Source organism: Meleagris gallopavo, chromosome 2, assembly GCF_000146605.3.
Source record: "Meleagris gallopavo isolate NT-WF06-2002-E0010 breed Aviagen turkey brand Nicholas breeding stock chromosome 2, Turkey_5.1, whole genome shotgun sequence".
Lineage (NCBI taxonomy): Eukaryota > Metazoa > Chordata > Aves > Galliformes > Phasianidae > Meleagris > Meleagris gallopavo.
The window spans coordinates 103563928-103576903 of record NC_015012.2 but is presented as its reverse complement, the minus strand read 5'-3'; the positions used below and the strand labels follow the sequence as shown (position 1 = coordinate 103576903).

The window sequence follows — 12976 nt, the reverse complement described above, 5'->3', positions numbered from 1 at the left end:
CTCACTAATGCTGTTTCCACCATGATATTGGCTGCTTTTTATGGTGATGACAGTACTAATTGTTGACCACACCTATTTGAAATCTCTGTAATATGCTATCAGCCAACTGTGAAAAATGAATTTCTTTTATCCAGGAATTAGAAAGAGGAGCAGAGCAAACCTGTGTGGGAAGGAATAGTTTTATTTCAACCAGGCTGTTCTCTACTGGGTTGATTGGTGGACTAATGGGTTGGTGGTTGGACTAGATGACCTTAGTAATTTTTTCCTACCTTAGTAATGCTATGATTTTAAAATCAGGCTGTTGGCTTTTCAGACATGATAATGGGTCAACTGTTTTTGTGGAAGATGAGAGAAACTCAGAAGGGTGTGATGTAGGATAGTATGATCTTGTAAAGCTTCTTATGGAAGGAGAAAGGAAGTATTATTGTTACTGGAAAAAGATGAGTAGAGCTAGAATTCAAATCATAGAGTAGCTGAATTACTGTTGGTTACCTTTGTGGAGAACTTCTAAAGACCAAAGGAGGAGGTAAAAGAAAATGTACTGAGAAGTTTAGAAAGGGCCGTATGGAGAACTCTGTCTCTCTCTCTCTGTTTTCTCTCTTGTTGGAAAAGACCTTAAAGATCATCAAGTCCAATTACAACCTAACCATCCTACCCTAACTAACAACTCTGCTAAATCATGGCCCTGAGCACCACATCCAAACAGATTTTAAACACATCCAGGGATGGTGACTCAACCACCTCCCTGGGCAGCCCATTGCAGTGCTTAACAACCCTTTCTGTAAAGAAGTTTTTCCTGATATCCAGCCTAAACTTTCCCAGCACAACTTGAGGCTATTTCTCCTTGTCCTGTCATCTGTCACCAGTAAGAAGATCAACCCTGCTTTCACTGTAAGCACCTTTCACCTGTAGGCCTGACGCTGGACTTAAGCTGTTTTTAACGTGTCATAAATGATTTGAAAAAATACAGTGGAAGATGACAGCCTTTTATAAAGTAGATTGGTGTAGTAAAAGCCAAAATAGACTGTGAAGAGTTGTAGCATCATCTGGCAGTGCTCAGTAACTGTGAATGAAATGGTAGCTGAAATTCAGAGTGAATTTATGTGAAGTGGTGTGCTGGAGGAGTGAGGTGTCATCCTAATGTCACGCACAGAAAGGTGAGCTCAGGAAGTTGTTAGTGCTAAGACAGATCTTGGAGTTTCTCCTGGAAGATTGATGCTCTATTTAGTAGTAGTTAAAAAAGTAATGAAGTGCTGTGACCAAGACGGAAGGACATAAAGAACAAAACAGGAAGACTAAGGCATTGTATAAATGCATGGTATGTTTATGCTTAGTATGAGCACTGCTGTGGTACCTTGCACTCACTCTCCCTTTTCAGATCTGCTTTATCTTTTCTGATAAGAACAGAAGTCACCAAAGTCAGAACAAACTTTCTGTACAGGGAACAACTAGATGTAGAACAGGAATCTTCAACCTGGATGGAAAGCAAAATGGTGGTGAAGGGACAGTGTTCTGTAAAATCATGAACAACATGTTTGTGGTGAATAGAAAAGAGCTGCTCCGTTCCCCCTCCAGGACAAGGAATAAGGCACTAAGTGAGCAGGCTGCCAGCTCAGCTGGACCATGAGGCTTTCTGGAAATCCAGGAAGCTGTAAATATTTATTTTTCTCATCTCAGAATTTGAGTTACAGTCACTTGGTCTCTGTACTTGCAGATACTTGCAGGCTTTCTTTTGACATTCTGAAAATGTGAACAAATTGAGTTGGTTTTTCTTCTAGACTGCACAGTGTCTGACAGTGCATATGAATGGAGTTGTTCAATGATACCACTTTGCTTTCAGTGGGAAAGATTATTTTCAGTGACTGACACTCCTTGTGAAGGAGTTGCTTTACACGATGTGCAAGGAAGGAGTTACAAGCTCAGCCTGTTGCAATGGGCTTAGTTTTTAGCATCACATTTTTTAAGCTAGAGAAATACCATATAAAGATGATGAAGTTTGTGGACTTGAGTGACTTCATTTTGGCATTCGAGCAGATCCATAGTGAAGTAATTAGTGTTTCCTTCCATGTTCTTTCTGCAAGTAAATTGCAAACAGAACCTGACTTCAAACAAATTCCAACCTTGCTCATTTTAAGGGCCTGCGTCCCAGTAGGATGAATGGACCCATGGAACAGGAGGAGCAGAGAGCACCCACATGGACAGCACTGTGACCTGGGTTTGTTCCCCTCTCTGGATGGCCACGATGAAGGCCTGTTAATGGCAAAAATGCATGGATATACCTGTGCCATATGGATGCCTGCAGTGAATGGCCATAGTCTACCCTGTGTCTGTTCTCTTAGATCCTCTGGTGCACTGACTGCATCAGCCAGACTTCTGGCCTCTCCAGTGCCAAGTTCTCAAATGCAAATCACTACATCTTCCTCAAAAAGCACTTTTCCTCTGTGTCCTTTACAGCCTCCTTGTAGGTTTTGGGATACTGTTATTATGCCTTCCCAATATTTCAGTCTTTTTCAGACTGAACAAGTGCTGTTTCCTCAGCCTGTCCTCACAGGATAAGTGCTCCAACCTGCTGGGCATCCTTGTAGCCCTCTACACTTCAGTATGTCCTTCACCTTCTGTGGTTCTCAGATATTCTGTTGGTCTCAAAGCTGGACACAGTGCCTGGAGGAGATGTAACAAGTTTTGAGGGGAGGAAAAGAATCACTTCCCTCAATAGAGGGTGAGTTCCTGCTCAATGCAGCTCAGGATGCTGTTGACCTTCCTTGCTGCTGTGCCATGCTGCTGGCTCATCTTCAACTTGGGACCCCAAATTTCCCAAGGACGTTACCTGCAGATCTGTGCCAGCCAGCCAGTCCCCAGCCTGCATCACTGCCAGAGTCTCTTCCTTTTGGAATTTGCATTTGTCCTTTTTCTGTTTCATACAGTTCCTTTTGACCCATTCCTCCAGCTTGCCTGGTTCTCACTGGATGGCAGCCCTTGCTTTTGGGGCTATCGTAGAATTTCATGGAATGATTAAGGTTGGAAAAGGCCTCTAAAATCACCAAGTCCAACCCTAACCCACCTCCACCACACTCACTGACCATGTCCCTCGGTGCCACATCTCTGTGATTATTGAATGCTTCTGGAGATGGTGACTCCACCACCTGCCTGGGCAGCCTGTTCCAAAGCTTGACCTTTCTTTCAGAGAATAAGTTTTTTCTAATATCCAAACTGAACTTCCCCCGCTGCAACTTGAGGCCATCATCTTTCATCCCATCACTGTTCTCTGGGAGCAGAGGCCAACCCCCACCTCACCACAACCTCCTTTCAGGAGCTGTAGAGAGCAATGAGGTCTCCCCTGAGCCTCTTCTGCTCCAGGCTGACCCATCCCAGCTCCCTCAGCCACTCCTCATGATTCTTGTGCTCCAAACCCTTCACAGCTTCAATTGCCTTTCTCTGACACACTCCAGTGCCTCACTGTCTTTCTCATAGTGAAGAGCCCAAAACTGAACACAGTATTTGAGGAGTGGTCTCACCAGAGCTGAGTACAGAGGGACAGTCACCTCCCTGTCCTGCTGACTGCAATATTTCTGACACAAGCCAGGATGCCTTTGGTCTTTATGGCCATTTGGGCACCTGGACCTCCCCAGCTTTGTACCTACAAACCTGAGGAGAGTGCATCCTGCTGCTCGCTAGCAGAGATGTTGAGCAGGACATTTCCCAGGACAGAGCCCAGCTCCAGTCCCCTTGTTCTTGGCCCCAATGCAGTGTGACCCATTATCTACTGTCCTCTAAGACCAATCATCTAACTTGCTCCATACCCACCTGGTTTTTCATCCCTCCAGGCTGTGACGTCCCAGTTTGAATGCTAGAAGAGCAAGCTGTGCTGGTCAGGTGGAATTTCTCCTTAGCAGATCCCTACCAACTGCTTCAGTCAAATTTGGGTGCTCGGAAAAGTGCTCCAAGAGAATTTTGTCCATTATTTTCCCAGGATCTAAACTGAGGCTGACTGGCTTATATTTCCTATTTGCTCTTTTTACTTGATTCTGTATTTTAGATTAAGACCAGGAAAAATCCCCTAAGAAGCACAAATTAATTTGTGTCTGTTACAGATTGATTTTCTTGGCTTTTAAACTATTATGCATTAGTTTTTAAGAAATATTATTCAAATTTGTGTAATTAAATTTGTCAGCTTTGAAGAAATTGAAGCACAGGAAAGTCTCCCAATCAACTCCTTAAAAAATGAGGGTGCCAGGGGTTTGGGTCTGTTTGGCTTTTTCCTTTCTTTTTAACTCATGCAGAGAAGTGGTTGGGTCTTCAGCTGAAATTGTAAAGCATCATGCAAATGCCCAGTAGAAAATGCAGACTGGTAAAGTTACAGCCAGTTGAAAGAAGGCTCTCGAGGGAAATACTGGACAGGTTTATTTGATGATCAGAGGGCTGGAGCACCTCTCCTGTGAGGAAAGGTTAAGGGAACTGGGTTTGTTCATCTTGGGGAAGAAGAGGCTCCAGGGAGACTTCATTGTGGCCTTCCAGTATTTGAAGGGAGCGTATAAACAGGAGGGGGAACGGCTGTTTGTGAGGGTGGGTAGTGATAGGACAAGGGGAATGGTGTTAAACTGAGACAGGGGAGGTTTAGGTTGGATATTAGGGGGAAGTTTTTCACCCAGAGGGTGGTGAGGCACTGGAACAGGTTGCCCAAGGAGGCTGTGGATGCCCCATCCCTGCAGGCATTCAAGGCCAGCCTGGATGTGGCTCTGGGCAGCCTGGTCTGCTGGTTGGTGACCTGCACATAGCAGGGGGTTGGAACTGGATGAGCACTGTGGTCCTTTTCAACCCAGGCCGTTCTGTGATTCTATGATATGATAGGAGCTTTGTTCACAATGCTCATCAAGTTCTACTCCATTTTATGTTGGTATCTTTGGAATTGAGCAGTGTTTTGGTGTTCAAGTTTTGTTTTCTCTAGTAAAAAAAAAAAAGCACAGAAACATGTTTATAGTCTGGTTGCACTGAACTGAATCTTTGGATGAGAATTGAAGTACAATACCTTGTTATTGGAAACTTAATTAGCACATGCACGATGTGACTTTAAGGTGGGATCTTTAGAAATTACCCTGTTAGCTGCCGTTTAGCTTGAGGTTTTCTCTTTTCAGGTAATTTAGTGCCCTTTGGAAGGGAAGATGACTATTTAATTAAATCCTATGAATCTTTATCTTTTCCAATTTCAACCGCTAATTTCCCCTGTGAAAGTTTCCCCACGCAGATGACTTCAACTTCATTTTGACTACAAAACCACTTGGGTTTCTTTTAATTTATTCTTGATATAGCTTGTTCATTTTTATCTCATTTTTCATTTCTTTCGTAGCTTTAATTACCTTCTCCTTAAAATCGTTTAAATCTTGCATGCTGTTGAAATTAGATTAATAGATTGTATTTACCCAAATGATTCTTGTACTTTTTTTAAATACAAGTACTGTCATGTTGCAATCTTGTTCTACCAGTCCCACCTTAATAGACTGATTATTGGACCAAGTTCATGTGCCAGTTCTGGGGTGAACCTGATATTCAGCATTTTAGGATTGTGAAGGTTTTGCTCTCTAATTAGTTCCAGTTATTTCCATGACTTCTCTTCCATGTTAAATTTTCCAGTGAAATTTGATTTTTCTGCTTGGATTAATTCTTTAAAATACAGCATTCTTTAATCATCTACCTTCTCCCTTTCTTGTTGGTTTGTTTGATTGTTTTTCCAGTCCTTATTTCTTATATGCCTTGTAAGACTGTTTAGCAAGGACTTCAGACCTTTCCCATCAAGCCTGTATGTTTTGCCTGATACAAACCCCAAGCAGTTGTATCACAGAATCATTCCAGTTGGAAAAGACCTCCGAGATCCCCAAGCCCAACCCCATCCCATCCCACCATGCCTGCTGACCACCTCTCTCAGTGCCACATCTCCACACTCCTTGAACATCTCCAGGGATGGTGATTCCACCACTTCCCAGGGCAGCCTGTCCCAATACTTGGCCACTCTTCAGAGAAGAAACTTTTCCTAGTATCCAGCCCTCAGCTCAAGCACTGTAGACTTTTTCACGAGCTCATTCATTCATTTTAGTTTACTGGAAATACACCTTTCTGAAATAGTCTTTTTTACAGACGTGGCTTTGATCACTTAAACTAAGCTTACTTTTTGTCAGCGCATCCTTTTTGATGTTCAGTTACTTATGGTGTCTTAGATAGCTTCAGAGATGATTCAGAGGCTGCTTAGTGAAGCATTCTGGTATCTGTCTTGTCTTCAAACATTTTAGGTCTTACTAATATTAGAGACATCTTTCTTTATAGTGTAACCCGACTGCAGTCATAGCAGAGACCAAGCTTTACTGTTCAAGAATTTGTATTCTCCAGAGAGATTTTGCCACCCAGACAGTTCTGCTCCATCTGTGTGCAGCAGTCCTAGCATCTCCCATGACATCGTTTTCTTCCAACCCTCTCTATCTATCTTTTCCTATATTTTTACTTCTGCTGAGACACAGAGCTGGGAGCTCTGGGTTAGCAGCGTGGGATGGGTGGGCAGAGGGGCTGGAGAGGTAAAGAAATCATAGAGTCCTTGAGATTGGAACAGACAGCTATGATCACCACGTCCAACCACCAACCCAGCCCATCCTGCCCCCTAACCTCATCCCTCAGTGCCTCAGTGTCTTCTCAGTGCTTTTTGATATGGGATGGAGGGAATAGAGGGATTTATGTCATAGCACATTGAAACGTGGCCATTCATAAATTTTATCTTGATATCAACTAAAAAGAAATTGTGTTTAGGATTAAACAAAAGGAGTAATGCTTTGGAATTTAAATGAACTGAAATTATTAGGCTTTTGTTTTCTGTAGCAAGCGTGTGTTTACCCAAATGTTTTATTATATTTTCTTACAGATATTTTCTCTCAAATATCAGATTCAAACGGACTAATGATATTTTCCAAGTTTGATCAGTTTTTGAAAGAAGTTCTAAAACTTCCAACTGCTGTGTTTGAGGGACCTTCTTTTGGATACACAGAGCATTCTGTACGGACGTGCTTCCCACAACAAGTAAGAGTTTAATTCAAAACAGAGTTTCATTTCTTGTTACTGCAGTCCTGTAGTCCTGGCTTTTTGGGTATAGCTTGTATGGGGTTTGCAGGAAGGGAGATTTGGTGACATACAGTGTGTTATCTAGGCAGATTTAAGCCTGAATAATTTAAAATAGTCCACCTAGGTCTTAAGGAATTAAAGGATTTTGCACACTTTTAGTTTGTTCTCCTTCTCCAAGGAGTACCTTTGAACACATGGGAAGAAAATAGAAAATCAAGGGTAACCTATTCTTGTCCAAAACAGGAAGTGCAGCGTTTCTACCTTGGAGTTTTTTTAGGCTTACCAGTAGTAAGAGTATTATTTTCAACAAATCAATTGTTAGTTTGTTTAGTCTGCACAAAGTAAATGCATTTCATGTAATTTTTGGAATAGATATTGCAGAAGCCTCTGCAATATCAATGTTTCTGTTATGATTTGATTGTTCTGAGAAATTGCTTTTAATTTGAGATGTACAATAGCATAATTAAGCCTTAGTTCTACTGTAAGCGTAAGCCTAGAGAAAGCTAGACCTAAACTTAAATGTTTAGGCTGTGATTGTGACTATATTCTAAATATTTCTCAAAGTGTTTAGATTTAGAATTTGTAGTCACTTTTTGATGAATTTACGTTGATTAGGAGTCCCTATATTTGAAATAGAACACAAAAGGAAAGGGCCTTTGGTTTAGGAAACAACAAGAGCTTCTTCTCATCTGTAAGTTACTGAGGACGGAGAATTGTCTTACAGGTGATGTATTAAAAAATGATTTTTTTGGTTTCTGCCTGTAATTGCTGAGGCATTTGTGGGTAAGCCCTTATTCTCAACATACCACCCTTTTTCTCAGGCTGTGCAAGCCATTCTTGCATGTAGGGATACTGCATTTAAGGGGTAAACCATGGCCTCATTTGAGAGCTACCAAGTCAAACATCAGATTCTAAGCTGTAAATGCTCTGTCTGCAAAGAGAGATGTGAGACTTGCCTGACATTTGTCATGATTGCTACTTGACCAACCTGGTGTCCTTTTATGTTGGTGTAACTGTATCAGTGGCCAAGGGAAGAGCCAGTGCTGTTGTCTATCTGGACTTCAGTGAGGGCACTGGCACAGCCCTCCACAGCATCCTGCTCTCCAAAAGGGAAAGATACGAATTTGATGGTAAACTGTTCAATGGATGAGGAACTGGTTGTGAGATCGTTCCCAGAGAGCGGTGGTCGGTGGCTCCATGTCCAGATAGAGATCAGTGATGAGTGGTGTCCCTCAGGGGTCAGTACTGGGACTGGTGCTCTTTGATATCCTCATCAATGACATCAACAGTGGGACTGAGTGCATCCTCAGCAGTTTATGCGTGACGCCAAGCTGTGGGGTGCAGCTGACACACCCAAGGGACAGGATGCTACACAGAGAGACAGGCTGAGCAGTGGGCCCAGGAAGACCTCGTGAGGTTCAGCAAAGCCAAGTGCAAGGTCTGCACCTGGGTTGAGGCAATCCCCACTATCACTACAAGCTGGGGGGCAAAGGAATTGAGCACAGCTGTACCAAAAAGGATTTGAAAGTACTTGTGGGTGGCAGCTGGCCGTGAGCCAGCACTGTGCCTTCACAGCCCAGAAGGCCAACTGTACCCTGGGCTGCACCAAAAGCAGCGTGGCCTGCAGGGCAGGGAAGGTGATCCTGCCCCTCTGCTCTGTGCTGTGAGGCCTCACCTGGAGCACTGCATCCAGATGTAGAGTGCTCAGTACAGGAGAGACATGGAGCTGCTGGAATGCATCTTCACATTATCTTCTGCAACCTTCCTCAAGCAGGGTGACTACAGGGAAACCGTTTATTGAAAGTGATTCCTAGCTGATGTTAACAGTCTATCTGGATGCTGAAATCATTTGGGAGACTGAGTGGTTACACTGGGCACAGTTAGAATAATGTAAATCCATGCATTATTGAGCTTAGGGCTACGAGCATTGCCCTGTGTAACCCCCCAGGGTCACAGTTGGAGTAATTCAGTCTTCTTGTCCACAGGAAATAGATTTTATTGGGACACTTCAGCAGGAGCTGCATTCTTTACAATGGTTTCCAGATTCATATAGAGCTTCCAGCCATAATTTACTATTCAAAGTCAAGTGGGTGCTGCCACAGATATGAGATCATGACATACTTTCCTTAAAGCTTCTGTTTACCTGGCTGTGATCCCTGTGTTTCTCATAAGGATATTGTATTACCCATTTCAGAAAACACCAATCTAGCAAATGCTGGGAGGTGTTTGACCCTCCTGGCTGGCTGTGCTGTGAAAATTTGGTAACTTTCAGTTTGTGTTCTTTGAGTTGGGTCCCTATTGACAGGTGATCTGATTGTGTTGCATCACAAATGCTGGGTGAGTGAGGTTTTTGTGTTTGCTTCATGGTGAGGCTCTGAGCCCAGCTCCAAAAAAGCCACTTTTGAGTCTCCTTCCCTGCATTCTAGCTTCAAGAGCAGCAGGCTGCTGCTTGCTGCATTGCCAGGAATGCTTGCAGTGGCAACAAAACTGTGTGCTTTTGTTAGGTTGGTGCTTGCAGCATTTCCACCTGTATCAGTGTAAAAATCCAGAGCCTGGGTCCTTGCTGCCCTCTGGTGAACTGCAGAGAAGTCACTTTGCTCCAACAGGGGCTGGAAGGTTTAATTTGCTTGAGAGAAAAATTTCCAGCAGAAAAGCTGTCCTATTACATTTTGATTCTAATGTGAGTTGTCCATATTGTACACAGAGATCTTTGTCACCAGAAAACGTTTATTTATGACTTGGAGCAACCCACAGGAAGAGGGAGAACCTACAGCTCCTGTGAGATACAAGGTTTCTGACTTTAACAAACAGTAACATGCTTCTGACCTTACAGCATGCATTGGTACTCAGCTCTGTCTGGTTTCCCTCCTCCTCACAACCCTTACGGCCACAGAGAATTCTCTTCTTGCGAGTTCGTATGGCCTTCAGCTGTCTGGTACCAATGTGAGACGTTATTAAGGCACCTGGATAACGCTCTTAGTGATGTTTGAATTTGGAGTCAGTCCCAAAATAACATGACAGTAGGTCACAGCAGGTCCCTTCCAAGTTAAACTATTCTGTTCTGTTTTCCTGCCGCTGTAATAACTCCCAGACTTATCTTTCAGCTTAGTTGGGTTGCAGTGACCCAGAACGTTGACATGCATTCTGGATGCCTTATCTCTGGATTGCTCAAGGCCAGGCTGGATGAGGCCCTGGGCAGCCTGATCTGGTGGGTGGCAACCATCTCATGGCAGAGGTTGGTGCTGGGGGGACTTTCAGATCCCTTCCAACCCAAGCCATTCTATGGTTCTGTGATCTTTAAAGACCCTTCCAACCCAACCATTCTGTGAAGATTCTACTATTTTCCATATTGGAAGCAGTGTATCAAAACAAAAGTGCCTTAGGCTGTCTTGGTGTGACCTTCTTCAGCTCTGGCAAAGAATTACTGCCAGAAAATGTTTCATGTGCTGCCATGTATGAGACAGGGTGAGAGATGGGAGTCAGACGGAACTGGGAGCCTTAGAGAGTATATGTGTAATGCTATACAGTCATGGAATCATCGAATCATAGAATGGTGTGGGTTGGAAGAGACCCTTAAGCCCATCCAGTTTCAACACCTGCCGTGGGCTGGTTAGTACTCATCAGATCAGGATGCCCAAAGCCCAGTTTAATCTGGCATTGAGCACCTCCTCTACCCATACAAGATGTGTAATGTGCCACTTGCACACTGGGCAGCGATGGCATTCAACACTGTTAGCACTGTGGCTCCCCAGGAAAGTGGTGGAGTCACCATCCCTGGAGGTGTTCCAGAGCTGTGGGGATGTGGCACTGAGGGATGTGGTCAGTGGGATGGGGTTGGACCGAGTGATCTTAGGGGTCTTTTTCAACCTGGATGATTCTGTGACTCGTTGTTTCTACGGTTCCTTGTTGTGTGAACAGGGCATTGGGTTTTCAGACACTGCATGCTGTGAACAGTTCATAGAATAGAATCATAGAATGGTTTGGGTGGGAAGAGACCTTAAAGCCCATCCAGTTCCAACCCCCTGCCATGTGCAGGGTTGCGAACCATAAAATTGGTCCAGGGTCATCCAACCTGGCCTTGAGCACCTTCAGGGATGGGACATCTCCTGTCAGAGGGCTTCCTTCAGCACTGGCAGTGTGCTTCTCGGAAGCACTGAGATGTGCTGGGTTTCTTCACTTCCACAGGAAGGAGGAGGCAGGAGCAGGGCTGTGAGAATCCCAGCCTGGCTTTTCCTCCAGCTCTGCTTGCCCTGCCCTTTGGATGCTCTTTGAGGTAGCACTGCCACAGGGTAAGGTGAGGAAAAAGTGGTCGTCTGTTTAGCAGACATTCCTAATCTTCCAGCTGCCTGCATGCAGAAGCCGATATATTCTCATGTTATATCCACAGCACTCTCAACTGGTTTTGTTACCAATTGTCTCCATCTGTTTGTATTTGCAGCAGAAATTTTCTCTTGCTTGATTGAATTTGAAACCTTAGAAAATACTACTCTTAAAACACGACTTCCTTCTAATGATTTCACTTCAATTTCATTATCAGTGATAATACGTTTTCTAAACCTAAGTGTATTTCTCCCCTTGCCTCTTGTTCTGTATTTCTTTAAAGTAATTTACTGTGTGGATGCTGTATGAATATTAGTTGTAATTACCTTTTTTTTTTTTAATGTCTACTTTTTTTAGTGCTGCCTATATGCTTGAAATACCTTTTCCTACACTGTTGAATAGTCTCCTCACATTTGTTGTATCCCTTTTGAACTATAATTCAGCAGCTAATCCAGACTGACTTGTCCTCTGTTTCTTGGAATTTTCTCATCATCTGTGAATCTTTAATTTTTGTGTGATGATGCTGTGTCTGTACTGATACCCTCTTTGTGGTGGTGCTGTTTGCTCAGTGTAGATTGAAGCTCCCTGAGCAAAATATCAATTTTATCATTAGAGCATTTCCTATATTGTTGGTAGATGGAAGCTGAATAGTAGAGAAATGTTAAAGCTGAAAAAGAAATGTTAAATACTGAAAATTTGAAATGAAATGGACAATTGTCTTAAGCTGTGTTTCTTTTTCCTTTGCAGAAAAAGATCATGCTGAACATGTTTTTAGACACATTGATGGCTGATCCACCTCCTCAGTGCCTTGTGTGGCTGCCTCTCATGCACAGACTTGCCCATGTTGAAAATGGTAAATGGAATATTTTATTCAGAACCCTGTGAGCAGGGTTATATGTTGATCAAATACGTTGATGTGCTGTCCTGTCTCAGTGAATGTGTTCCCACCGTAACTGTCCAGGTCCCAGAGCACTTAGGCCTTAGGATTCTGTTGGAGTGACACATGTTCAGCACTTCTAGGAGGAAAATGGATGGCTGATGGAACCAACAACAATGTCAATTGTTAGTATTTAAGTTAAGGTTCTGGCATTGTTAGTAGTGAAAGACAAAAAAAAAAAAAAAGGAGAAAAATGGCATTCTCTCAATGCTCACATTTATTCTGAAACTTTCTAAGTAAATCTTCACTTGAATGATGCCTTAACATATGCTTGCAAGTGCGAACTTCCAATGATGTTGGTACAGTTTAAATGTCTGTCTTGAGCAGCGTTTGAGCACGACTCATAGAATCACAGAATGTCATGACCCATAAGGATCATCGAGTGCAACTCCATTCACTCACTGTGCTGAGTTCCTCTCACTTCCAGACCTCTTCTAAAATTCCTGTTATTACCGCTAACAGAATCTGTTTAAGGAGCAATAAGAGATGGAAAAACTGAATGTGATCTTTTGTTTCCTTCACCACACAGTAAAATCCTCTTATCATTCTTCAACATCTCTGCCCTACCAGGTGTTACCTCTTCTTCAGCTTAGTGTGTTTATAAGCATCTCGGGGTGTAGA

General features: G+C 43.2%; 1 protein-coding gene across 17 annotated transcripts in view; it reads left to right on the top strand.

Moving 5' to 3' along the window:
* The window catches only part of DTNB (dystrobrevin beta), a 140912-nt gene that overhangs the window by 22593 nt on the left and 105343 nt on the right, over positions 1-12976 (top strand). For all 17 annotated transcript variants that reach the window (XM_031552623.1, XM_031552630.1, XM_031552628.1 and 14 more), the window contains 2 exons: positions 6902-7056; positions 12166-12271. In XM_031552623.1, the coding sequence (XP_031408483.1) occupies positions 6902-7056; positions 12166-12271 (261 nt within the window). The remainder of the gene's footprint in view (positions 1-6901; positions 7057-12165; positions 12272-12976) is intronic.